Source organism: Phaeodactylum tricornutum, chromosome 4, assembly GCF_000150955.2.
Source record: "Phaeodactylum tricornutum CCAP 1055/1 chromosome 4, whole genome shotgun sequence".
NCBI classification, from domain to species: Eukaryota; Bacillariophyta; class Bacillariophyceae; order Surirellales; family Neidiaceae; genus Phaeodactylum; species Phaeodactylum tricornutum.
The window spans coordinates 258,070-283,530 of record NC_011672.1 but is presented as its reverse complement, the minus strand read 5'-3'; the positions used below and the strand labels follow the sequence as shown (position 1 = coordinate 283,530).

General features: G+C 50.0%; 13 protein-coding genes across 13 annotated transcripts; 8 read left to right on the top strand and 5 right to left on the bottom strand.

Annotated features, from left to right (window-relative positions):
• Positions 1-43: 43 nt before the first annotated feature.
• On the bottom strand, positions 44-1,279 carry PHATRDRAFT_44343 (predicted protein). The gene has a single exon (XM_002178163.1). The coding sequence runs from the start codon at positions 1,242-1,244 to the stop codon at positions 84-86; it is 1,161 nt and encodes a 386-aa protein (XP_002178199.1). The 5' UTR covers positions 1,245-1,279; the 3' UTR covers positions 44-83.
• A 397-nt stretch (positions 1,280-1,676) lies between these two features.
• PHATRDRAFT_33757 (predicted protein) lies at positions 1,677-2,651 on the top strand (the record flags this gene model as incomplete). The annotated part of the gene is made up of 1 exon (XM_002178433.1): positions 1,677-2,651. The coding sequence occupies one exon, from the start codon at positions 1,677-1,679 to the stop codon at positions 2,649-2,651; it is 975 nt and encodes a 324-aa protein (XP_002178469.1).
• Positions 2,652-2,792: 141 nt separating this feature from the next.
• PHATRDRAFT_33756 (predicted protein) lies at positions 2,793-5,656 on the bottom strand (the record flags this gene model as incomplete). The annotated part of the gene is made up of 6 exons (XM_002178162.1): positions 2,793-3,239; positions 3,319-3,740; positions 3,856-4,135; positions 4,564-4,639; positions 4,676-4,714; positions 4,785-5,656. 6 exons carry the CDS (start codon positions 5,654-5,656, stop codon positions 2,793-2,795), a joined length of 2,136 nt encoding a protein of 711 aa, XP_002178198.1.
• An 835-nt stretch (positions 5,657-6,491) lies between these two features.
• PHATRDRAFT_33755 (predicted protein) lies at positions 6,492-6,878 on the top strand (the record flags this gene model as incomplete). The annotated part of the gene is made up of 1 exon (XM_002178432.1): positions 6,492-6,878. One exon carries the CDS (start codon positions 6,492-6,494, stop codon positions 6,876-6,878), a length of 387 nt encoding a protein of 128 aa, XP_002178468.1.
• Positions 6,879-7,331: 453 nt separating this feature from the next.
• Positions 7,332-8,820, top strand: PHATRDRAFT_44342 (predicted protein; the record flags this gene model as incomplete). The annotated part of the gene is made up of 3 exons (XM_002178431.1): positions 7,332-8,268; positions 8,346-8,375; positions 8,455-8,820. The coding sequence occupies exons 1-3, from the start codon at positions 7,519-7,521 to the stop codon at positions 8,818-8,820; spliced, it is 1,146 nt and encodes a 381-aa protein (XP_002178467.1). The 5' UTR covers positions 7,332-7,518.
• A 450-nt stretch (positions 8,821-9,270) lies between these two features.
• On the top strand, positions 9,271-10,511 carry PHATRDRAFT_44341 (predicted protein). Its single transcript, XM_002178430.1, has 2 exons — positions 9,271-10,200; positions 10,298-10,511. The coding sequence occupies exons 1-2, from the start codon at positions 9,283-9,285 to the stop codon at positions 10,484-10,486; spliced, it is 1,107 nt and encodes a 368-aa protein (XP_002178466.1). The 5' UTR covers positions 9,271-9,282; the 3' UTR covers positions 10,487-10,511.
• On the bottom strand, positions 10,503-11,152 carry PHATRDRAFT_44340 (predicted protein; the record flags this gene model as incomplete). The annotated part of the gene is made up of 1 exon (XM_002178161.1): positions 10,503-11,152. One exon carries the CDS (start codon positions 11,150-11,152, stop codon positions 10,718-10,720), a length of 435 nt encoding a protein of 144 aa, XP_002178197.1. The 3' UTR covers positions 10,503-10,717.
• Positions 11,153-11,516: 364 nt separating this feature from the next.
• On the top strand, positions 11,517-13,400 carry PHATRDRAFT_44339 (predicted protein; the record flags this gene model as incomplete). Its single annotated transcript, XM_002178429.1, has 3 exons — positions 11,517-11,535; positions 11,567-11,839; positions 11,950-13,400. 3 exons carry the CDS (start codon positions 11,517-11,519, stop codon positions 13,398-13,400), a joined length of 1,743 nt encoding a protein of 580 aa, XP_002178465.1.
• A 734-nt stretch (positions 13,401-14,134) lies between these two features.
• PHATRDRAFT_44338 (predicted protein) lies at positions 14,135-15,244 on the top strand (the record flags this gene model as incomplete). The annotated part of the gene is made up of 1 exon (XM_002178428.1): positions 14,135-15,244. One exon carries the CDS (start codon positions 14,135-14,137, stop codon positions 15,185-15,187), a length of 1,053 nt encoding a protein of 350 aa, XP_002178464.1. The 3' UTR covers positions 15,188-15,244.
• A 389-nt stretch (positions 15,245-15,633) lies between these two features.
• On the bottom strand, positions 15,634-17,766 carry PHATRDRAFT_11014 (predicted protein; the record flags this gene model as incomplete). The annotated part of the gene is made up of 2 exons (XM_002178160.1): positions 15,634-16,589; positions 16,692-17,766. Coding segments are annotated over 2 exons (2,031 nt in total), but the record flags the coding sequence as incomplete, so codon positions are not given.
• Positions 17,767-18,636: 870 nt separating this feature from the next.
• Positions 18,637-20,660, bottom strand: PHATRDRAFT_44335 (predicted protein). Its single transcript, XM_002178159.1, has one exon. It carries the CDS (start codon positions 20,587-20,589, stop codon positions 19,072-19,074), a length of 1,518 nt encoding a protein of 505 aa, XP_002178195.1. The 5' UTR covers positions 20,590-20,660; the 3' UTR covers positions 18,637-19,071.
• Positions 20,661-21,015: 355 nt separating this feature from the next.
• Positions 21,016-22,566, top strand: PHATRDRAFT_44334 (predicted protein; the record flags this gene model as incomplete). Its single annotated transcript, XM_002178427.1, has 1 exon — positions 21,016-22,566. The coding sequence occupies exon 1, from the start codon at positions 21,073-21,075 to the stop codon at positions 22,564-22,566; it is 1,494 nt and encodes a 497-aa protein (XP_002178463.1). The 5' UTR covers positions 21,016-21,072.
• A 263-nt stretch (positions 22,567-22,829) lies between these two features.
• Positions 22,830-25,457, top strand: Pt-Spc98 (Spc98; the record flags this gene model as incomplete). Its single annotated transcript, XM_002178426.1, has 2 exons — positions 22,830-25,409; positions 25,450-25,457. Exons 1-2 carry the CDS (start codon positions 22,886-22,888, stop codon positions 25,455-25,457), a joined length of 2,532 nt encoding a protein of 843 aa, XP_002178462.1. The 5' UTR covers positions 22,830-22,885.
• Between the last annotated feature and the right edge of the window lie 4 nt (positions 25,458-25,461).

Genomic DNA, 25,461 nt, shown 5'->3' with positions numbered 1-25,461 from the left:
TGTAACTCGTTAAAAAAGAGTATAGGCTAAGGAAGGAGACTGTAGAAAAAGCTTGGGTTTGGCTAAAACAACTCTTATTGTTCCTACATCATTCCTCCTTGTTGCATCTGTGCCATGGCGGCCTGCATCATAGCCGGGTTCATGCCACCACCCATACCACCTCCGCCCATCATTCCCATCATATTCTCCACCATATTGAGCATCGATGGCGGGGGCTGAATGTTGAAGTATGATTTCCCGATCTTTGTAGTATAGCCCAAGGCGACTTGTGGCTTGTGCAGACGATCCAACTCGCGTTTGAAGGAACGCAAAAGCCAAGAAAAGAGCGGTCCCGTGCGGCTGTCCTTTTCGCAAACACGCAACAGCATACTGCCGAAAATGACGTGGGAAGGTGCCTTGCCGTCTTCCTTGTTGGTGTAGGAAGCGGAGAGTTCCTTTACGTCGCGGTTCTCAACCTTCTCAATGAAAGCCTTGATGAGAATGTTAGCATCCCGCAGATTTTCGAGCGCACAGCAGAGCAACAAGGCTCGGGTCAAGAGTGCGTCTCGAAGAGCCGGAGGACAAGTGTGTCCCTGAGCCGTCTCTTCATCCGTTGGGGCTGGCAAGGTTTCGAGCCATGTCACAATCATATTGGGCTGTTCCGCGCAGACCATATGCTGGACAGCATCACACTTCAAGTCCATGACTTCTTCTTCGTCCGTTTCCATCAATGAAAGCTTCCAACACTGTTCGCCGAGCATTTGCTGCAGTTGGTTGTGACCGTACTTGACGGTGCCGAGGTCCGAGCTCCAAGAAGCACACGCGCGCAACCAGTCACACTGTAAGCGATGCAAACGGTTGGCCTCCTGATCTGGCATACTACCGCTGCTCGCTTCCATCGCCTGAGAGTGAGCCTCTTGCAACTCGACCAAACGCGCAATCCAGGTCTCCGTCTCTTCGGTGTGTGTTTCACGCAAAACCTGCACCAGCAAAGCCAAAAGCTGGCTGGCAACGGAAACGCGGTTTTTTTTCAAGAGATTCAAGCTCGTGCTGTAGGCCAAATCGCAAGCGGACGCGAATTCCGCACGATTCACCTTTTTGCGGACCTGTGACTGCGCGAGCTGAAGCGCTTCGTACGCCGTGGCTTCGTCCATGTCGGCTTCTTGGGCCAGGATTTTCTCCAGCTGCTGGGCGACCAGATCCTGATTCTCCGCGGAAGCCCGAGCAGCTAGTTGCTTGCGACGACGGGCGGCGGCAGCACTCATGGTGTGTATGCTTTGATGGCAAGGATCTAACCGGGGACGCACGGGAGAGAATGACAGTTTGGGGTGGTTGCTTCGCCGGCACGACAAAAAGATGCGGCAACCGCACGTATCGGAACAGGATCGTTCTCCAATTTCTGGCGATGGCCTGTCCATCTACCCCACGAGCAGGTTTGTCGACATGGCACAACTTGTACGAGTGTGCGTTGGAATGTACAACCCGGAAAAATAGTTATATCCTCATCCTTTTCCGAGCCGAAGCAATCCAAATATGCACAATCACTTGCTCATTTTTTTAATGCGCTCGGCAAACTGTCACTATTTTCACAGTCACAAATGCGATGCGAAGTAATTGTGTTCCTTTGCATTCCTACGTCCCTTTCGAGTCCAGTACGATCACATCTTCATACTTAAAGTTTATTTTTCATTCCCAAAATGGTTCCCACCTACAAAGGTAAGCCACAGTCGAACGCAATACTGTCGTCATTGATGATCAAGTTCTCGCGATCGCGTTTGCTGTGCTTGGCGTGTACGGGCACGATCGTTTTGGCACTGGGAGTCCACCGACTCGCTTCGGTCAACATGGAGCGGGCCGAAGCGGTATTTGTCAAGGCACCGATCAACGACATTGCTCGTGAGTGTCCGGCTACCGGTTACCCCGTCCTCGGAGACAAGGGTAAACTCAAGATTTGTCTCACCACCCTTACGGACGCCAAAGCTGGGTCGGCTTGGCAAAAAATGCTGCGGTGGCGCAACTTCGACAGTCTGTTAGATATGACCTGGCCTAACAAACAAACGTACGTTGAAAAGCACGGGTATCATCTCTACGACGAAAGCCAGAGCTTGGATCGGAATCGCCCACCGTCGTGGAGTAAAATACGGGCTGCCCAACGGTTACTGAAGGAAGAGCGCTGCGATTGGGTGTTTTGGCTAGACGCCGATACGGTAGTTATGAATTCATCCAAACGAGTCGAAGATTTCTTGCCCTTGGAAGAAGGTAAAGATTTGATTATTACGAGTCAAAAAGGTGGCAGCTACAATGCCGGCGCATGGCTGATCAAGAACACGCCGTGGTCACTCGAATTCCTGGATCACTGGTGGAACATGAAGGATTTCGTCAAACCAATGGGTATGGCTGTTTCGGGTGACAACGATGCGCTCAAGGCTTACCTACTAGGTATGGAAAAGGAGTACTTCGACGCCCACATTGTGGTTCCACCACGTTGTACCTTCAACTCGGTTGCCAAGTTTTTGTCGCCCGCTGAGGTAGCACAATATGAGGGAGATATCAAGGAGGCGCCATTTTATAAAGATTTGCAGAGCTATCATAAGGGCGACTTTATTGCACACATTGCTGGGAAAAACAACAAGATTGACACTACCGCAATGATACTAAAGGATGCCATATGAAAGCGCTTATCCTCGTCGTACTGTAACCTCGCCTTACCTAAAGTAGGCAAGATTTTATGTTTGTTGTCACTAGAATTTTAGTCCCGACATTTCTAGAACGAAGCCGGTCCCCGATTATGTACATAGTTCAAGGGCGCGTGTCTAGAAGATTCCTGTGAGCCATGTTCGTCCCATGAGTAACATTAATCGCAGTCGTGTGTCATCGTTCAGCTTCGGGTCAAACAAGTGATAATCGACGCCCTCCAGCTTTGAAAGGAAATGAATTGACGGGACAACCGGTAGCAAGCAAGCTCTAGCATGCCTCGGTACATGCCCCTGAATATCGCGCGCACGAGCTAAACTGGTGGAAGCAGCATTTGCCATGTGCCGGACTGCCTCGCGAAATGCTATCGCGTCGGATTCTATCAACGTATATTCCTCTTCGGTCTGTTTCATCAATTCCTGGTAAGGAAAAGCTGGGCGCAGCAGATCCTTTGGAATGGGTATTTCACCATGCATTAATCGAAAGGGCGTCGCGCGTAGGGCTGTCGTTAGACCTATCCCGACACCAGCGTATGAAGCGACTTCATCAGCATTGTCGTCGCGAGTCTTTGCAGTTACACACGCTTGTGAGAAAAGGAATCTAGTTGGAAGAACTATAGACACAGAGAACAACCGCTGAACTTACCCCTGTACACTCCAGGGCTAGGTACAGAAGACTCGAAATGGTATCCTCTGCATAGGTTGCCGCTTCATTCATCGAAGAATACTGCGCAACACTGAGGTCGTAATCGCGAGCATCAATCAAGCGTTCGAGGAAGCGCCGTGTCAAGTCACATTGCTGGTGAGCTTGGGACAAAGCTCGAACGACAGGATTGTGCCAGCAGGACACCGATAGATTCCTTAGAATAGGATCAGCAGCAACACTCATTTCGTCTTCGTAAATTTCCTTCAAGGCGTCTCTCCACCATTGCATGCGCATTTGCAGGGCAACACTACTCGAAGACTCTTGTTGGCCAGGCTGCTCCCGACGGCGCAAGTTGTGAGAGTCTTTGACGGACGCTAGCTCAACATTAAAGGCCCGTATGGCAAAGTACGCTTTGGTAGCTCCTGGCGGCATCAGTAAACCGCAGACTACCAACAAAAGCGAACGACGAAGTGTGAGTTGTTTTGGAGAAGCTTGCGTCGTCAAAGTGTGCCCTTGATCCAACCCAAACCTACTTACGGTATCCTTCCCTGTCCCGCTCGCGGACAAGATCAACGCAGTATTGGTGGTCCTTGATAACTTGACCAGCGCTCTGATTTCGTTGATCATCGCTGCTTCTGGTTGATAGAGATTGTTGTTGTTGTTGTTGAAGCGTGCATCGAATTGGCGCCGACTTCGATAGATAAATGCCAGGCCCTTGACGAGTCAATGCGCCTTTAGCCACACTCATAGAGCTCGCTCGTCTGCTCACTGTCAATAGCGAAAGTAGAAGTGAAGCCATGAGAAAAGTTCTTATTACCTACAACGGTAAAATGATTTGCTTTCACAATCAGAACAAGCTGGAAGATCACATTGAATCGAATGATCAAATTGCCAGACCGAGAAAGAAAAATATTTCTTGTGACAGTGATGTGGTGGCAGAACTGACAAAGACAGTGAAAAAACCCAATACTACCTACTCGGACGAAAAGGCAAGGCAGACCCGGTTCTACAGTTAGAAATCTATGTGAATTTCTACCCTACCTCGTAGCGTCAACAAAAAGTAAAGACACGCAAGATATCAGTTCCACCTTGTAGTTTATGGAACTTTTACTAGTACAAGCGTAGTCTCAGCGGAGTTTTCATAAGACGAAGCTGCCAAGAGCCCCGGTAAGGAACAAACTGACGACCCTACTCGGGTCCTATCGCATGAATCTCATCGCGAACAAAGATGAAAATACCACATACCTCATAGTCAATGCTTCCAATGATGGGCTTTACCGGCAAGACACCAAAAAGATTGCCAATGTAACAACTTACGTTTCTATCTTACCCCACCAGTTGCGAGAACGCGACATACCTTGATATTCCCAAAAAAAATTCTCCGCTATTCGCCACCCTGAAGGCAAAATGAGACTCACAGCCATTCATATATTCTTGTTCCTACTTACAAGATAGTAGTTCCTTACTTGGCCACAGAGCGCACCAACATTTTTTGATATCTTTCTAGGCTAGCTCGTCGTTCTTCCATACTCAGTTCTTCCATTCCTTCCGAGAGCGGATCGTACACAAGAGTCAATCCACCCTTGAGTTGCTTTCGCTGACTCTTCACAACAGCAGGCTTTCCAAAATTGAGAGATACGCTTGCAGAAGTTGTATACGCATCACTTACAGCAGAGTTCACATTATTGGCGACACCGGACGCTACGCTCGTTGCTACGGGCGCTTGGTTCGATACCATTTGGGGCTGAGGGATAAGGTCCGCTGCCATTGGAGGTGGGGGTGCATCAGGAAGCGGTGGCGCACCGGGAGGCAGCGGAGGCGCAAGCATACCGGGAAGGGGAGGCGGTGGTAAAAAGCCGGGCATGGGAGGAGGAGGGAGGCTGCCTGGAGGGTAAGGAGGCAAGCCGAGCGCCATCGCGCCGGGCATCGGAGGCGGTGGTGGAGGAGGCACATCTACTGGTTCTTCCATCAAGCAGTTGTCATCAATTGTCCAATTTTTATACCCGTGAGCTCCAACCAAGGCAAAGGCTGCTCGGCAGGCACATTCCATGGCAGCCTCACGCGTCTTCCCCCGCCCCCAACCGAGGTCTACCCCACCCACCCGTACAGAAAAAACAAACGGCTTCTCGGCCGTTACGCCTTTGTTCCATTGTACATAGGCCGCGTCCAGCATTCGGTGAGACTTCGCGTACTTGACGAAAGCGTCCATCGATGCATAATGCTTATCCGGCCGGTACTTTTTCACGAGAAACGACGGACCAGTTTCTGGCTTTGCTTTCTTAGCCGGTTGATTCGATGATTCCGGTTGCTGGGATGCAATTTTCTTCTTTCGCCCCATGGTCAATGAAGCCTCTCTGGTGAGAAAAAAAGCTGGAGCTGTTTTGCAGTTTCCTCTCGTGATTGGATCCTTGGGTCTTTCGCTTGCTAGTCTTGTTGCGGATTGACTGTGAGGAAGGAGATCGGCCCTGTCGATTAGACCATCGTGCACATTCTCTCTTTACAGCCAAAGCTTCTTGGACCGACTGTGGATGAGGGTGGACTGGTCGTCGTGGGGTGTCTGTCCATCATCCGCTTTCAAGAAAACCGCCTATAACGCCTTTTCCTTTTACTATAGGACTTTTAGTACAACAACGAAACAGCCCTTCTCCATAAAAGCATTCATCTGGACGCCGGCCTGATATGGGAATTTCCAAATCAACACGGACAGCGAATGTTCAGATCGCCGACAAACTCGGAGCTCCACAACAAGTTCGAATTCACAATCGTTTCGCTGCCCGACTCGTTGATGCTTCAAGGTCGCTGAACACTTTCTATTCTTTCCTTTCAAAGCAGCGTAACCAGAGGCAACCTTCAAAACATGTCGTCAAAACATCGTTTGACAAGATCTTTCCGAACGATCTCTGCGCTCGTTTACGTCGTAAGTCCATGGACAATGAACGAAAATTTGCGATCGCCCATTCGCTGTCACAAAACAAGAATCGAATATCTTCAAATATGTTTTTGGCATGTGGAAATGTCGTATCATTAACTTTCGCTTAGAGGTTTTGTCATATGTACATATACATGACTTTTTGTCTTAATGAAATCCAAAGACCCGCTCGAAGACAGCAACGCATATCTCACGATCTCTTTTTCATCATGGTCTTCTTACATAGCTCAATATCATTGTCGCCATGACGTTCGCGTCTGTGCCACGGTATTTGCATGCTTTGGTGGGGGTCATGACGACCTTGATGTGCCTGATTATGCTTTGTGTCGCTCTGGAAGCACCCAAAGCTATCACGGAACGACTCGAGAACTCGTCCATTGGAGAAAAACTTTTTTCGTTTCGCGGCCGTTACCTTGTGGATCTCCTTATTGTTCTCTTTCTTTTTGCCATGGGATTCTGGGGAATTCTGATGGCCTGTGGAACGCTCAGTCTGATCTTTGGTATCCGGTTTTTGGGCGTGAAACAGCCGGATGCCTTCAACGAAATCTTTCGTCAGTCGGATATGGAGAGTCAAGCTGACGAATACACCCTAGAGTCGGAGTACGATACGCATGTGAGTGAAAAGCGATAAGCTTCTCCAACGCTCTTTGTGCATGTTGTTGTCCGGAGTGTATGATACAGGTTTCCTATCCGTTTTGTTGCCAGCTTCTGTCTCGAGCTCTACTCGTGCAGCGATTGAAAACAGATGGTATTTGCTTTGACTAGCGCCACGACAGAGTATATTGTCCCCCTAAAACAGTTTATGTAGATGTAAGCATCCGTCATTTCTTTACGCTTTCTCTATCTATTTCGGTTTACGCTGTCCGGAAATCAAAGTTTTAGAAGGTAGTTTCGGCCATATAAAGGTACTTGCCTGTCCTCCAGACTCGTCAAGAAAACCGACGACTAAAAAACGCACGGTCTGCATTGCGTACCAAAATGTCGCACTCATCGACTCAGCAGACCAGAAAACAAGGCCGTTTTTCCGATTGCAAAAATCGCCTTCCAGAAGGTGTAACTCCTACACATTTCACAACCTACCACGCGACAGAGAAAATTCAACTGTACTTCGCGAAAGCATTATCAGTTGCTATTTTTCTGCTATTCTTTAGACGCATACAGCTAAGAGCCAAGAATCGCTTGTGCGCTTGTGTGCGTGGTTGGAAAGAGTCGATAAACTGAAGTGAAATTGTGTGGAAAGTTAATTCGGTTCACTTCGGCAGGAATTTAGGATGAGTGCGACAGAAGCGTTAGTTCCTGCAGTAATCACTGCGCACACCGATGGGAGTGCTGAAGAATCAAATGAGCTATGGTTTCGTGAAGAAGAAAGGTGGGAGCTCACTTGGCCAATTTGGCATATGCTTCCAAGGCATGAACGGAAGGCGCTTGCTCAGCAACATGGTTACAGTACGATCGGTGAATTCGAAGAATTCATGACGCTTCAGCGAGCCGTCGGAGACTCGAATGATACTCCAAGGTCGCGACCTGATGAGAACAATTTGATACCTTCGTCGGAAAGGTCTAGCCAAGGCAAGAAAAAAATCAGGGGTCGGACTGAAGACAAGGACGCCGATGGCAACTCATCAAGCGACGAAAAGCTTGAAAAGAAGATTGAATGTGAGCTAGCGTCGGCTGCTGGACATCTTTCAATTGAGGAGCTGTTGGACGTCGGCGGTCAGATTTTGATGATTCCAGATGACATACTGCACAAAGTCTTCGAGTGGTTGCCCGTTGACGCTTATGGGACACTGTCATTAGTTAGCCCCCACTGGAAAGCGTTTACAAGAACGGAGGCAGTGTACAAACGTCTATGTGAGCGTCTTTATTTGAATCAAAGCAAAAGAAGAGCTTTACATGTCAGCCGGTTTGGTAATTCATACCGAGCAATGTTAGAATTGAGACCCCGGGTGAGGGCTGGCGGGGGCATCTACGTTTTGAAATTTGCTCGTGTAAAAAAGATTCAACGTGACATGTGGACGGAGGTAAGTGGGCTGTGCATAGATACTTAGCTGCAATGTGGCGCTGCAATACTCAATAATTCGTTTCCGAAATCGTATAGATTCCTGTCGGAGCTGTTCTAGAAACTGTGGTAGGTCATTCGTTTAGCACCCAGACCAGATGAGATGTTTATTGACAGTCGACAAATGAACTCATCTTTTTTCTTCCAGTATTACCGTTATCTGTATTTTCAGGAAGACGGACGGGTTCTATATGCGTTGACGGCGGCTTCGCCACACGAAATGTTCCGAAGATTCTTAAAAGTTTGTCTAACACGTCAACCAGATAAAGCCGCTGTCTGGGGGACCTACGAAGTCTCCAAATCAACGGTTACAATCAATGCTCGACAGGCGTGGCAATACGTTAGACTGGAAGTTAGTATCCAGCCCGAAAGCGTTCACGGCCGAAATGGTCTCTTGCGATTCGATCGGCATATGGCGAGCTCGATCGGCGATTTCGACGACTGGTCTCGCGATCGCACGGTCTTTGAAGTGCCTAGCGAACCCTTCCGTTTTGTAAAAGATCGTCGTCTATAGCAAAGCAAAATTGTTCAAATACCCTACATTCGGCTCCGGTTTCATGGAAAGCACATCTTTCAGCATTGTTATAAGTTTGGTAGAGATTGGAAAGTAGCTCAAGAGGACTGGCAATGACATAGATAGCTAGGGAGAGTAGGGGTACCGTTTCATCGGCTACCTTGGTTTGACTGTGAGACAAAGCGAGTCGTGGCTAATTAATGTGACGTAGTCACTGTCAGCTCCGGTTTAGTTAGTGGAAACAACGGTCATTTTGGCATACGGCGTATTGTCCCGACATGTGATTTACAGTTAATCGCTCACTGTCTCTGTCAGTCCGAAACAAAATCTCAAAACCCAACGGTTCCTTCAAAAGTGGCGAGAATCTTGTGGGCAACTGTGGCAAAGACCCGCGCATCAAGCTCGTCATTACAATTACCAAACAAGATTCCGACGTCAGCCGCGTAATAATAAATTGCCACCATGTCGGAAAGCCAATTTGGTTCTACCAGCGTGGACGTGGCCAAAGTTCTACATATTTCGTTTGCGGCTGATCCCAACGGAAGTCTGGGCTGTACCTTAGTCCATTGCGACAAGGCTGCGGATAACGAGATGTTCGTCCCAGGCTATGCTACCATCGGACGTCTGCTCGACGGAGATACGGTGGCTCGAAAGTTTGATGTGCAGGTCGGTGACTGTATCGTGGCCGTAAACGGTGAGGGATTTCGTCGCTTTGCTCCGGACTACGACACGGACAAGGTGGAAGTGCTGAACAGGGAAGGCGAAGAAGTCGAGGTAGAGCTGGACCACAAAGTTATTTCGCCTGGAGACGCGTACGATTGTCTTCTGCTAAAGATTAAGACGGTCAAGTCTGCTGCGCCGGACCCACCTTTAATTCTGACTCTGGAACGGTACAGTTGGGATGCTCGGCCAAACTCGTGGGGACGTTTCTTGGATGCACGCGACGGCAACGTCCCGGCCGCGATGCAACTGATGCAGGATCATGAGGCTTGGAAGGCAGCCCGATTTCCGATTGATTTGAAAACGAGCGGATTACAGAAAATTCTGCGAGAAAAGGCCGTTTCCGAAATCGATGTTGAGTTCCTGCACGACTTTCCGCCAACGGTGTACGTGGAGTATGGGAAACTCTTGAATATGCAGACAGCGGGGGAAATTACTGCGGACGACGTGGTCGCCGCCTTTGTCATTTTCACCGAACGCATGTTGGCAAAGGCCAAGAATCCACGCCACCCCCAAACCTGCCAATTCATAGATTTGTCTGGTATTGGCATCACTTCTGGTCTTCGAGCCGAAACTCTGAAAAAGGTATACAAAGTTTTCGAGCCCAATTATCCCGAGACACTGTTCAAGATGGTCATGTTTCCCGTTTCCACCATGTTTGTAAGTATTGTCAAAGTCGACGTCTTGTTTGGCACGGGATGTCTCGCAAAAATATTGATTCCTTACCGAATTGCTTCGATTCTTTGTTATCCTCAAGGCAACAACGGCACGCACGCTGCTCAGTTTTGTGAACGAAAAAACGCAAAAGAAGTTTGTGATTACGAACAGCCTTGACAAGGTCTGTGCGGAACTAGGATGGAATAGACAAGAAGTCGAAGATTGTGGTGGGGTAACCGAATTCATGCGCAAACACGAAAAGGTCGGCGATTCGTTGCACTTTGAATAACGCAATAAAGACAGTACACGAAGATATAATTCATGTTATCAGTTGCGGTCAAAGCCACCCATGTGCTAATAGTAGTAGTGACGATTTTAAGTGGGTGCGTCGTTCTAGCTAGGTAACAGGAGGTTCACTTTCGTTTGGAACCAAAAAAAAAAGACCCATTTTCCGTCGGTGGCCATGTCTACCAAACGCAACAACCAGCGGCACACCCGACCGAACAAACGAACGGCATTTCTACGCATTTTTGTTTTTCGGGGGCACATCTTCGGGCGCCACGACTTTTCCATTTTTCCGGTGCACCACTCGTTTGACTCGTTTCACCTTGGGCCAGGACAACACCGGTTTGACTTTCCGTGACGTGTAGCCTCCCGTCTGGAAGCCAATCACAATAGCCATGGCGAGCGACAGCAAGAACGGCATGACGAAGTCCTGATCAAAGGAGAGGATCCGTTCGGGATTGTTGGTCTTTTCCAGATAGGCAAAGTACATGCCTACGACACCGACGGCAGTGGGGAAGAGCAAAAAGATACCCACCCGACCGACCCAGGTCAAACCCGGTCCCGAGTCGTCGTTGGAAGCTTCTTCCGGAGACGTTGCAGCGAGTGCCGCGTCTTCCTGCGCGTGTCGTGCAAAGGCGTTTGCGCTGGGGGTATCTTGGGGGGTACCCATGCTCTGTGTGTGTGGGTGGATGAAAATTCCGGGGTGGGCGTGTGGACAATGGTTGCGACCGGCGATTTGAGGGAAGCAATGGTTGTTTGAGCAAAGGGGAAGGGGATGGACTCGGTGAGACGAGTCCTGGCGTTGACTACAGAATCAAAAACAGCTAGGAGTGGGGATTTTGAGTCACCGCCGGGGAGGAATCGTTTCTCGTTGGTAGCGGCTGCTGACGCCTTACTGCGGCAACACGATGCATCAACGGAGATTCATACTAGATTCATAAGAGTCGAGACCAACCGACCGGATAGACCCGACCCAACTTCCCCCAAGGGTGTTGGCACTTTATGCTCTAGACTCGATACCAGTTGTCGAACCCATGGAGATTCCGGATTCCAGTCATTGAGTACCGGTTCTCGAGTGGCCGAGTGGTGGTGACCCAACAACCCACGAGTCACTTGGCAAAGACACGATCGCTCGATGCTCTGCACCCATCCGGAGTCTCCGAAACGTTCAAGAATGTCTCATCGCCAAACACACTTAATCGTTTTAATCCAAATTTTTATAAAATTGGAGCATTCGGAACGACGTGGCTACACAGTCAAACGGACACCTGGCTCGCTTTTCTTACGTTGTTTGGTTGGCTGGCCCGTACCACAAACGCACTTCCTCGTGGATTTTTGTATGTGCGTATGAGTGTCGGTACGTTTGTGCCCGTCCTAATAGGTAGCCAACATTCGAAACGCAAGCGGGAAAGCAAGTACGCATATCTACCATATCTACCTACCTATGTTGGTCGGTGACACTTACAGGTACCGAAACCTTTGTCCCCCCTTCTCCCCCGCCTGTCTTCTACGGACCCGACCTACACGGAACGCAAAAACGAAATTTACATTTTTACACACACTTATCTCAGTCACTCACTCCCCACAACCAAAAGGAGGGGGACCGGGACATGGCTCGCCGCGAGTCCAAAGCACACAAGGTACCTTTGCGCACGTCGACGAACGAGTGGGACGAGTACAGTAGTGTCCCCGTGTACCACCACCATCAACGCAACGGTCCCTTTTGGTTCACCAATCGTACCCAAAGTTTCGATTCCGACAGCCACAGTATGGCAGTTCTAGCAATGGAAAACCCGCAAGACCCCGTGGGCGAGCAGCTCCTGGTGCAGCGTTCCAAGCAGCGCTTTCGTTGGCGGACGGCGGCCAGTAATGAAAGTAGGCACGATCCCATGGATTCTTATCCCACCAGACGCAAGCCCTCTCGGATGTTACTGTATCTACGCAATCGGGCCAACGCTTCCAACGTGACGGTTGTAGGCCTCGGAGTGTTGCTAGCCATTCTCTCCGTTCACCGGGTTTTCTCTCTGTATATGACTCACCGACGATGGATCAATGCCCCCATTACGTACATGAACCGACAATGCCCCGCTCCGTCGTATCCAACAATAGGAGCAGCTACGGCAACGATTACGGGGGACGACGGTGCCTTGAGTCGTGGTGCGATTCCTCCGGCAGAAATCCCCATTGAATCGAGTCAAATATGCATGACAACGCTCACCGACGCCAAGTCTACTTCTCGCTGGCAGCGCTTCATTCGATGGCGCAATTTTGACGGCATTCTCGAGCTCACCCACGCCAACAAGGCCCTCTACGCGCACAAGCACGGGTACCGCTTCGTGGACGGCTCGGACTGGATCGATACGTCCCGGCCTCCGGCTTGGAGCAAGATACCAGCCGTGCAGCATTTGCTACAAACCAACGAATGCGAATGGGTGCTCTGGACCGATGCGGATACCGTCATAATGAACTCGGATGTACGCATACAAGACTTCTTGCCGGCAGCGGGTTCCGGCAAAGACCTCATGGTCGGTAGTGACAACGGCGGTGGATACAATTCCGGAGTATTTTTGGTACGCAATACACCCTGGGCGCAAGAGTTTTTGCAGACGTGGTGGGATATGCGCAGCTTTGTGCGTCCATCCGGACTGAGCCTGTCCGGCGACAACAACGCCATGAAGGCCCTGTTACGGGAAATGACGGATTTCAACGAACACGTCTTGTCGCCACCGCGGTGTACCTTCAACGCGTTCGCCAAGTTCTTGACCCTTTCTGAATCAGTCCACGTCTTGGACCACTTGGACGATCAGGAATGGTACCTCAGCGAAAACTACTACCACAAAGGTGATTTTATTGCGCATACACCCGGATACGATAACAAGGCGGAATGCTTACGCATGCTTTTACAAGAAGCAAGATGAGTTCTTGATGCTAGTTATGTGTCTACCTATTCCAGCAAGCTTGCATGGGTTTTTTTTGAGTGGCTGAACGAGATGACGTGACCATCCCGGAGTGTAGCTCTCGACCGGCGCATTGTTTAGATTGGGAACTTCTTATTGATGCGTGTCGGAAAGCCAACTGTTGTCAAGGGTGAGTGATCCCGGACAGCTGTATTGCACCCCACCTCTCTAGAATCGACTCGATTGGACGCACGGTCCTTTGAATTTTCATGGGTCTCTCATTCTGTGGAAGATATTATGTGTGCTTTGTGTAGTTTCCTATTGTTAGTAATTTGAATGTGTCAGTTTCAACATAGACTCATTTTAACAATTGTTGGATCCCACCAAAGACAAGTATCCAACTTTGTCAATCTGTGTGTGCGACTGAATTGGTCGTGTTTGTTGTCCTTTGTATAATATACATAGAGGGGACATTTCAACGTGCCGTTCTTTCATTGTTACAAACTTCGTTGATTGTGAGAAGGTGACGGTCAGGCCGAAACCCTATCCTGAAATTCGATCCTGTGGTTGCACACCCAGTATTCGTGTTACTGTTACACGACAAATCTCCGTCCTCGGTCACGACACAAAGCTCATTGCTTGGAATCAGTACTCTCCAAAGTGGGAATCATTGGGGATTTTGATGCTCGTAGCAGAGCCCCCCTCCCTCGAATAGTCGTTTTTGTATTTCCAAGGCAGCTAGACAACAAGCAAGTATGGGTGCTTCGTTGCGACAGCCCCAGGGCTACGCTAGCTTGTCCCCGGCGGCCTCGCCGACGTCCCGACGGCACGGGCGCCTGCCGATGTTCGTACTGGCACCCTGTCGCACCTGGGCCAACAAATCGTGTAGCCGTCGTCTCTGGGACATTAGTAGACTGGTTGCTGTCATTGTACTGGTTGCCTACGGTATCCAGCGAACAATTGCCGGTTATCGGGGACAGCGTACCTGGCTCCACGCGCCGATTACGGCATTGGAACGGAAATGCCCACCACCGGACTATCCCACGCTCCGGATGCACGGGAATCAAACTGTTCCGGCGGCGAAAGTCAAGATTTGTCTCACCACACTAACGGACGAAAAGGAAAAACCTTGGTTTCAAAAACTCATGGCCTACCGCAACTACGATGGACTCTTGGGCTTGACGTGGGATAACAAACAAAAGTACGCCGATAAGCATGGGTACCACCTGTACGACGAGAGCGCATTGCTCGATAAGAAGCGACCACCGGCCTGGAGTAAGATTCTGGCTGCACAACGACTCCTGAAAGAGGAATCCTGTGACTGGGTCGTCTGGTTGGATGCGGATACCGTCATTATGAATTCGTCTAAACAGATTGAAGACTTTTTACCCGCCGATGCCGAGAAGGATTTTTTGATTGTGGAAGACACGGGTGGTGGTTACAATTCCGGTGTGTGGCTGATCCACAAATCTGCATGGTCGCTGAAACTTTTGGAAGAATGGTGGGGGATGACTTCGTACGTGCGACCGCCGGGTTTCGCCAAGAGTGGGGACAATTTTTCCTTGAAGAATCTACTGGCCGACCGCAAGGACTTCCGACAAAAAGTAGTCGTGCCGCCACGGTGTACCTTCAATTCGTTCGCCAAGTTTGTTGCACCCCAGCACTACGAAAAGGCTGTCACAAACCTGCAACGGCAAGAGTGGTACATGAACGAAGCCTACTACCACAAGGGAGATTTTATTGCCCACGTGGCTGGTATGGACAACAAATACGAAACGTTGGCAATGCTGCTGGAAGAGGCAGTCTAGTTGTAGATACTTGGCTAAATTTTGAGGATCAGTTTCCGTGCGTTGCAAACGATGCACTTTAACAACTGCCCACGCACAGTGAATTTTTTTAGTTTTTCTTATAGTTTAAAGACTTGTACACACACACGCAAAAAGTAGCACCCTACAGATCTGCACGTGGCATTGGTTTATGCCGCAAAACTCTTGCGATCCAGGGCCGCCAAACGCTCTTCGGTGCCAAGCAATGCGGGTCGCACGTATCCTTCCCGTCCTTCGGCCTCGGTCAGGTAGTCGTGAACATCGACCTGAATCAAAACGTCACGGAGGGCCTCCGCCTGAGCAATCTTGTCGGCCTCATCTTGCGTTGGGTCGCGCTTTTCCCGGCGCAGCGCAGTTGCAATCTTGTCGGCCTCGACGCAGATTGGCAAAGCACGCATAAGATCGGAAACTTGGTGCGTTACACCGTCGGGGGCGGTATAAATTCCCTCGGCAAACATGTCGCGCAATTCTGACGGGGTAGTGACCAATCTTGCCACCTCCTTGGTAAGCGTGTCGTTCGGTTCCTTGTAAGGGCGAGTCAAATTACCGAGCGGGAAGCATCCGGCTTTCATGACCAAACTAGCGACGGGACCGAGCGGTCCCGGAAAGTTGTCCGAAGCCACCTTGAGCGCATCTTGCGCCTCGGTTTCTAGGCGCAACATGGCGTGTTCCGTAATGGCCTCCAGACCGGCCACGCCACGACGACGCTGGTAGTGGTGCAAAGTCGAGTATCCGAGAAAGATGGCGCCGAGGGCATCCGCCAACCTACCCATCAACAATTCTTCAAACTTTAGTCGCCCTCCTAGAGTAAAGCACAAATCCGCGGTCATGGCAAAATTAGCCGACAACCGCAATAGCTGCTTTTCGTGGTATTCAACGAGCTTGTCTCCGTCCTTGTACGCAGTTTTGGATCGGAACGCGGTAGAAACCGTGGATCCCAACCCACGGGTGACCGAAAGGCCAAAGTTCGATACACCGTGCCCGAGTACCTTGTAAAACTGCTTGGTGAAAATTTCCACGGCTTCCTTTTCCTTGTCCGCCGGCATTTGCAACGATTGAATCAATTCCAACATATGCGGATGGCATCGGGTCAGACCTTGCCCGATGATTTGGAAAGAGCGTGTCATAATGTTGGCACCCTCCACCGTGATCGCAATGGGTAAGCTCGTGTAGCCGTTGGCCAGGTAGTTTTTCTCACCCCGGCAAATAGCCGAACCCGCGGCAACGTCCATGCCGCGTTCGACGATCCGTCGACCACGTTCGGTGCAATTCTGCTTCATGACCGACGAAATAACCATAGGTGCTTCGTGATTATCCACGATCGCGTTCATCAGATCGGTACCACCAATAGCAATCAAGGTATCGCTGGCAGCCAATGACATGGCTAAAGTACAAATTCAAAAAGAAAACAGCAGAAAAACATGCCATGAGAAACCACATTCCACAATGGCAACGTCGGAATTCCACACCAATCAACGAGACTAACCTTCTTGAATTCCACCAAATTCGGCAATGGGGACACGGAATTGTTTGCGCACGCGCGAATAGGCACCCACCCCGGTGACGACACCGCGTCCGGCGCCGACCGATCCAGCGGGGAGACTCACGCCACGGCCTTCCGCCAGGCACTCGACGAACATTTGCCAGCCGCTACCGCAGCGATCTTGTCCTCCGAGGATCATACTCATGGGGATAAATACGTCTTCCCCTTCGACGGTTCCGTTCATAAAGGCGGCGTTGAGTGGCATGTGACGGGGTCCCATGCGGAGGCCGGGATGATCGCGTTCGAGCAAGGCGACCGTAAATCCTTCACCACCCTTACCCTTGAGGAGTCCCTTGGGATCGGCCAGGTTGAGGCCCAATCCGACAACACCCGCAACGGGTGCCAGGGTAATGTAACGCTTCTTGAAAGAGGCGACGACACCAATCTCGCCATTGCGTTCTTCCACGACACAGTCACTCTGAATAAGAGAGGTTGCGTCACTTCCGGAATGCGGTCCAGTGAGACCAAAGCAAGGAATGAGGGTACCGTCCGCTAGTCTTGGCAAAAAGTATTCCTTCTGGTCTGGTGTTCCGTATCGTGCCAGGAGTTCCCCGGGTCCGAGCGAGTTGGGCACAGCAACCGTCGCGTTGGCGTCCATGCACTGGGTACCCAGCTTGGCGAGAACCTGAGACACGGCTTGTGTCGAAAACCCGAGACCTCCCCACTCTTTGGGAATCTTCATACCGAAGAACTTTTCGTCGCGCATGTAATCCCACGCCGCCTTGCTGAAATCCTTGCGTTCCACAACATCGTGATCGTTCAACAGCGCACACAGTTCACTGACTTGCACGTCCAGGTAGCTCTGTTCTTCCGGCGTCAACTTGGGCTTGTACGTATCCACGAGATGCTTAAGCGACGGGCTTCCGGTGAAAATGTCCCGGTCGAATCCGATCGTACCGCAGCCCAGTGCGATTTCTTCCGTCTTGGAAATTGCCGGCATGACCGACTTGGCGGCCCGGTACAGACGCTTGTCCACGGCACTGGAGATACCGAGAATGCCGCGGCGTTGCTGCCGCATCATCAGCATGCGCTGAGCGGTTGAAGGCGTGACGGCACGACGAGAAATCATTGTGTGTATCGTCCGAAAAAAAAAGTGTCGGAGATCTGGAGTTTGGACCGATCCAGAAAAAGAGTAGCGACGGGTGTAGAATCTTTTGTGTGAGAGAATGAATTGTTGTTGTGTAATCACAACTCACAGGCACTTTTTACTAAAAGAAAAAGCAACAGATCTCGAAGTTATGAAACACAAGCACACACTTACCAAGATCACTTGGCTTTTGATGTGTGATGTGATGAGTGTTTTTGCGTTCGGAACACTTTTGGGGGGGCGTCTCGTGTGGGAACGAGACACGAGGGCGAAGCAGATGTCGATGGATCGGCGTGGATGGGGGAACCAGCCGCATTTTGGTGGGGTCGAGGCACGAAGAGCGGAAGAAAGGTGTCACGATTGGACTCCTGATCGCGTTGCGGAATCGAAAGTGCAAATCCTTTATTTGTTTCCCACCTTTGTTTCTATTTTAAACCGCTGAGAGATGTGAACGGGATGGGATTCGTGTCGTGACGCTTCCGATTGTAGATTTCGTGCCGCGATGGATATGCGTGACCTGACTGACTGACTGTGAACAGGTATAAAACCAGCAAAAAGTCTGCCGGCAGCACTGCGGATCGACTTTGACGGATCAGGTCCAGACACTCAGGAAAGAAGGAATCCGTCTGTCCAGTGTAGGGTCTCGAACCGTACCGGAACCGTACGGTCGGTTAGGCGTTCTTGCGACAACACGACACGGAATATGCGAACAGTAACGCACACTGGTCCTTCGCTGCCGGTTGTTCCGTACTATCGCGTGGAAGAGTCCATTATCAGTGAGTCATTCGTTGGTTCGCTCGTTCGTTCCTTCGTTCGTTCCATTGCAATGGGAGGCACCTCATCCAAACCACCAGATGGGGCGGCACCGGCAGTAGCCGGAACCGAATCCTCACGAGCGATGACGTCAACACCAGCCGCCGCACCCCCCGACCAATTGCGCGACGGACCCTGCGCCGACGTTTACGCCTTGCTGGAACAGTGCCAACAACAAAAAGGCATTCGACTAGATCGAGCCATGACGGTCTGTGTCAACGAAGCGGACGGGCTGATACAGTGCGTGCACAAACATCCGGCCCATTTTCACGCCCGGTAAAAAGCGAAATCCGCGAACCATTCTGTAACATTCATCGCCACGAACGCTTCTATTCCAAATATCTATCTATACGTACATGCATACGCACATACATGCCTCGGCGGAACTAGTACAAGTGCGCAAGCGTAGCAGTTTTTTAATTTTTATTTCAGCTTACACAGAGCCACGGCAGAATCCAGCATGTCGACTTCTTCATCCGCCAAGGTCCATCCCAAGCAGCCGAGTACTTCTTCCGCTTGTGCTGGGCTGTTGACTTCCGGCAGCGGTACACCTCCCTTGGCGACGATGTAGTTCAACGCCACTTGCGTAGTGGTTATTTCCGTGTTGATTTTCGGTGGTGGGCCATACTTGCCACGGAATTGGTCCTGAATCGTTCGCATATCCCGACGCACGCGCGTGCTGACCCTCTCCGCCACAGTTTCTTGGACCGAATGCAACGGTTGGAGTTTCTCCAATTCTTTAAAGGTAAATTTGCCCGTCGAGCCGGCGATTCCGCCGGAAGGGTTCGTGGCCGTGAAGATACCCGACGATAGTCCACCGTCCAATGGATCTGTTATGATGGGAATCACGCCAAGTTCTTTGCATACATCAATCATGTATTCCGAATCCGGCTTGGTCAAAGAATAGTCAAACGCGTTAGTGGTCAACGTGACGTCTTTCGCTTCGAGCTTGTTCGCCAGTTTTCGCAAGGTTCCTGCATTGGTGACGCCTTGCACTCCGATGTAACTACACTGTCCTTCCTCGATGGCCTGGGCCAGAGCGTTGGCCAACAGTGGCGTCGGAAAGAACCGCGATTTTGGTACCTGGAATACCTCTAGAATAGACTGACCTAGTCGATCACACGAGTCTGACAAACTCTGAGGCATTCCACGTGGTTTTGTCCAAGCCGAAGCGCCCAAGCCCGTCATGATTTTGGCTTCCGGCAAGCCATCGCCGACTTCCAGCATGCATCTCTTTAAGATATCTTCCGCCGAAAGCTTGCTGTTGCGAGACGCCGCGCCGTAGGTTGGAGCCGTTTCCATAAAGACAATGCCACCCAGCAAAAGCTTTTCGTAGGCCAGCTGGAGATCACCTGGTACAAACTTTCCCGCCTTGAGCATACGTTTACTCAATTTTCCCGACGAAACAAAATTTCGGCTCGGATCTCCCCAAGCGACCGTTGTAATACCGATACGATTCGGTATGTGTAAGTCGTTCTCGTCCGCATAATCGGCTTTAAAATCGACAGTTGGTAAATCGTCCTTCTTTTTGTTTTTATCATCGTCTTTTTCTTGTTCGTCCTCTTTGGATTGTTTTGCTCGACGAACTGGTCGCTCAGTTCTAAACTCTGGTAACCTGTCGAGATCGAGATCCACAATGGGCTCGTCCGTTTTCGGCTTGCTGTCGTCCTCTTTTTTCTTGCGCTTGATTTCGGACCGTTTCCCTATCAATTTGGAAATTTCGTCGTCGCCGTCGCGTGGTGAGGTTGACAGCAAGCGCAAGGTCGGTAACCGCTTCGCTGACGGCACGCTATTGCCGCTACCTCTTGTCACTAAAACCCGCTGGGATACTGGTGTGGGAGGCGAAACCACGACGAACGCGAGCGACTCTCGTCCCAACCACAACGCCGTTCCTGATATAGTCAACAGAAAGAGAGGCACATTGTTTGACAACGTCATCATTATTGGAAGGAACCGATGATACCGATGCCAAAAGCTTGCTTACACGACGAAAAGAGCCAAGGGGATTAGCGCCAGTCTTGTTGCAACGGATGTCGATCTCGATGTCGATGGAAAGTTGGTTTGCGTTTGTGTTGGTCGTTCGTTCGTTCGTTGGCTGATGGCGATCATCGAACTTCAAAAACACGAGCGTGTGTGGTGTTAAAAATAGATATGATGTCGCTGGCGACACCCGTTGGGTTGTAAATATGTCACAGTTTGTGGTGTTCGACAATTAGTGATTCCCGCATAGCTGGTCGAATCACGATTTAAAATCGCAACATACTTTCCGGGTCTCTTTATTGAGTACCCGTTGTGCTACAGGCAGACGGCGACACCACAAAAATTGAGAAAACCCAAAAACATCACCAAGGAACAAAGAATAACAGTTTCGAGTGTTGCGGTGCAGTGGATGCCTCTCTCAGTTAACGGAATACGCTTCTTGCCATGGGAATCCAATTTAGATGGCTTCCGGTTTTGGCTGCAGCCTTGCATTGCCGCGCATCGACGGCGTTCATCATAGGGTCCCGTATATTAAGTTCAAGAAGCCCTGCAATCAGTACCAGCCGACAACGAGAGCTGACGAATTGGCAACTCCATCAATCATCCACAGCAGCCGGTGCCAATAGCACCGACGCCGCCGAATCTTTGACAGCGCCTCTCGACGTTCTCACGAACGATGTCCCTAGTCCGCTACCGTATCAACTCAGGTCGGCTACAAAGTCGAAAGTTGTCATGGGAGTTGCGCGTCGTTCGGGACCCCTCAACGAAGCTGTTTTTAACATAGCCAATCTGACCAGCCTCGACGAAGCGAACGATTTGGTTGCGATTGGCGCCGTATGGGCTCGTATGGAAACCTTGACAGATGAGGACGTTTTAGGACTGTACGATAGTGACGGAGATGCTGGTAGTAGCAGTCGCGCTATGTACGCGGATTTGCCGAAAGGGTGGGGTGGTCGGGAAGACGCGAGCTGGTACGAGAATAACGAAGACGTCGACTTGGAAGCTTACATTGAACAAATGGAAAATCAAAGATTCCGACGGATTCTAAAGCCAAGCTGGATCGAGGCCGGTACAGACCTTCGTGTTTACCCCAATCCTCGAAGGTTCCCTGCATGTGAGGAGTTGACGCGAGATCGTCTTCTATATGAGGATACCACTTTTATCGTGGTGGATAAGCCTCCACTACTTCCGACACAGCCGGATTCATCAAATTACGTAGAATGCTGCCCAGGATGTGTCCAGGATAACCTCGGTCCGTTCACAGACATTCAGGGCAACGAAGTCGTTAGGCCTCTGCTGTGCCATCGTGTTGACTCTTGTGTTGGTGGCTGCGTCGTGCTGAGCAAGGATGGGAACGGACAAAAGGTGTTCCAGGAAATGCAACGCGAACGGAAGCTGCGCAAGCTTTATTTGGCCGTCACTACGCAGCCCGTACCGCTGGGAATGCACTTACACTGGATGTGGGCACCACAGTCGGCTCGTGGTAAATCAGGCGGACCCCCGTGTCAGCTGGTCAGCCACGCACCTCCAGAATCGCGGCGAAAAGCTCGTCAATTCTGGAATCGCTGTGTTTTGGAAGTTGTCAAATGCGAGCCAATCAAAATCGGAAAGGAAGATAGCCATACATACGATCCTGCGGGGAAGGTGCACTACCAGAGTACCATCCGCTTGGTGACGGGTCGGAAACATCAAGTACGTGCACAATTAGCAAGTCTCGGAGCACCAATCATTCGGGACTCTTTGTATGAACCAATGGCAGGTTTAACTTTAGACCGCTTGGAAGAAGCAGAAGAGGATATGGATGAGCGTATTGGTAGGTGTCGGGTACCGACTGAGCCAATTGGATTACAAGCCCACGCAATTCTCTTTGGCGGGATCCGCGCAAAGGCAAGAACTCCATGGTGGGGTGATGCAACCATCAATTCAAGTTCATCATAGCTATATAAATAGATTTTTTGTGCCAGGGTTCCCTACTCTCTCCAGATTAATACAAACGAGGATCTGAGGTCGCATGGTCCGCCTGTATTCGACGGAAAGATTTACTGTTATTGTCGTCCATAGAGGAGCACCACCTTTTTCATTGGCTGTAATGTGTCGTCAAAATCCCTCACCAAAGCTCACATTCTCGAAGCAAATTTGGAGCGTTTTTAGAGGCACGGTCGGATGAACTGTAGGCAATGATCACATACAGTTCATACATAGCTTTTGGACTGGCATTCTCTTTGGGCTTGACTAAGCTTTGTGTTCTCATCGCAAGATGCCAAAGCTGAGCGATCACGACATCGAAAACGCTCTGTTTAGGCTGGTCCGCTCCACCGTCGGTCCGGATGCCGACAGCCTGTCGTTGGCGAGACATATCAACCGCACCGGTAAACAGACTTGGACAAGTGCCACTAACGGCCAAGCTAACCTGAAAGCGTTGCTGCAAGATATCGTCCAGGAGCTTCCCGATAAAGAGTCTCAACGAAAATTGAAGGCGTTGCTGGATCGACTAGAAACGCTATACGATGGAGCCGCCTCCAATGCGCCGGCCAGCTTTGTGAAAGTGTTGACTGAACTGGCCGAAAGCAACGGACAACGACCAGTGATGCCTCTACATCATCCAACAATCACAAAAACCGAAGTCAATGAAAATGACAAACGAAGGAGTCGATCATTTGAAGAAGCTTTTTTGGAAGCATTTAATGTTGAAGAACAATATGTTTTGCGGGAATGTCTTTACGCTCTTCAGGGGATCAATGGGGAAAGGATACGCTTTGTATGGAAATATAAGATAAATGTGTCTCTCCGGGAAGATACCTACGAAGGAATTAGGGTACGATCTGAAGCCATCGATCAGCATCAAGCGCTGCCGCCAAGCTTACTAGTTCATTCAAAATTAGGATCAGGTTCTAAGGATGCGATTAGAATGTGCTGCGAAGCCGGTTGGTTGTACAGCCGTATAGCGGACTATCTAAGCAAAGTGCAATCAATCGAACAGGGAGCCGTTCTTCGGGCCTTTGCGAGTTCTTTGACGGAAGAAATGCACTCCTACCAATGCTTTCTAGCTAGGCTAGAAGAATCGCATCCATATTCCATCCGCCAGATGCTTCTGGAACTTCGGCCACCAATTTCCAGGCTACGAATCTTAGCCACGCTGGTGGATGGTCTTGTGCATATTTCGGGGGGTCCGCTTTTGACTGCCTTATATCTTCACATGCGCCACGGTGATTCGAGACATGGGACTTTGCTAAAGCAGATATTGCACCAATCGTCTAGGCCTTGGTTTCAAATGCTTTCGCTTTGGACAACCCAAGGCCTCTTGATGGATCCGTTCGAAGAATTTTTTGTGGAAGAAAACGAAGGAGTTGCGGACCATAATTTGTGGAGTGAAGGATACTCTATTAAAGAGCAAAAAGTGCCGATAGGGGTCGTAGACGAGGGTCTCGTATTGGTTGCCTTTAGCATCGGAAAGGGGATTAACTTCATTCGGAAGTCTTTACAAGATGGTGAATGGAGATTGAAAATTGAGGATAAAAGTGCCATTTCCGAATCAATGTTGAAGGAACCGCGGTCGTCGTTTTTCGTGGAGGATAGCTCGATCTCTCGTAAAAATTTGGACAGCGCTGCTTTGCAGGTTCATTCTCATATTCTCACATCGCTACACGACAGGCACCATTTGTTGCAGCATCTTTTTGCACTCAAGCAATTTCTTCTTTTGGGACAAGGTGATTTTTATTCTTCCCTTCTAGATGGTATTCATCAAGAGTTTGAAGGGCGGCGGGGAATTGTAGGGGTTTATCGCCATACTCTAGCTGCTATAGTTGATTCCGCCTTACGAGGCACAAACGCTTCTGATTTTCCTGAATTCGTACTGAAACGACTGCAAGTAGAGCTTCGATTATCTGCCGATGAGGATGCAAGGTATATGTTTGGTTGCTCGAAGGAAAGCGATGCTGACGTGAGAACGGTTTGGGATATTTTTTTGTTGGAATACAGTGTCCCTGATCCATTGGTTGCAATTGTTCACGCAAAGGCGGTGGAAAGCTATCGAAAATTGTTCCTATTTCTTTTTAATCTTCGTCGAGTTGAGTTTATGCTCAATCTCACTTGGCGGCACAGTGCAGTTCTGCAGCACGCGTTGCAGACGGCCGCACAGCACAATGGCATTAACGTTTCAATAAGCAAAGCCTATGCTCAAGCAACAGTTCTTCTGCGCCAAATTGCTATTACGAGGCAATCCATGATGCATTTCGTAGTAAATCTCAAGAGCTATTTGATGTTTGAAGTATTGGAAGGCGGCTGGAAGCAGCTCGTCCACGGTATCGAAGAATCGAAAACTCTGGATCAGGTCATTGCTACACACGATGACTACCTTTCGTGTTTACTGAGAAAAGGTCTGCTGGATGGGGCTCGTGGAGGTAGCAGCGAGGGGCCCGATGTTGCGAAGCAATTTGAGCAACTCTTTTATCTCTCAGACGAATTTTGTGCCTATCAGCAAGAAATGTTTGGAGAGGCACAGGAATCTGCTGATCGAGCTGCCGTCAAGCGCAGAGAAGCCGAAGAGAGACTCAATCATGGGCACTGGGGATTCAGTACGGAAAAGGAAGTCTCCGAAGAGGAGACATTTTTTGGTCTGGCGGATGCAACCAAGTTGTTCGAGGCCGACAGAATTTCTGCATCATTCGACGAACAAATTGTCCTACTTCTTCAGGCGCTCGATCAGAAGTTAAACGGAGTTCCCTTAGAAAAACCTTTGAACATGAAGACACCTCCTGCGCAACGTCTGGATCGCAATTTAAGTGAAAGGGATGAAGGAGATGATGACTTGGACTCCCTCAGGTTTTTGACCTT

What these genes read in the sequence shown, in the direction of transcription:
- PHATRDRAFT_44341 (XM_002178430.1), top strand. Translation starts at nt 9,283, where the DNA reads ATGTCGGAAAGCCAATTTGGTTCTACCAGCGTGGACGTGGCCAAAGTT. An exon ending in TTCCCGTTTCCACCATGTTT is followed by an intron (nt 10,201 to 10,297) that starts GTAAGTATTGTC and finishes GTTATCCTCAAG; the next exon opens with GCAACAACGGCACGCACGCT.
- PHATRDRAFT_44343 (XM_002178163.1), bottom strand. Translation starts at nt 1,244, where the DNA reads ATGAGTGCTGCCGCCGCCCGTCGTCGCAAGCAACTAGCTGCTCGGGCT.
- PHATRDRAFT_44335 (XM_002178159.1), bottom strand. Translation starts at nt 20,589, where the DNA reads ATGATGACGTTGTCAAACAATGTGCCTCTCTTTCTGTTGACTATATCA.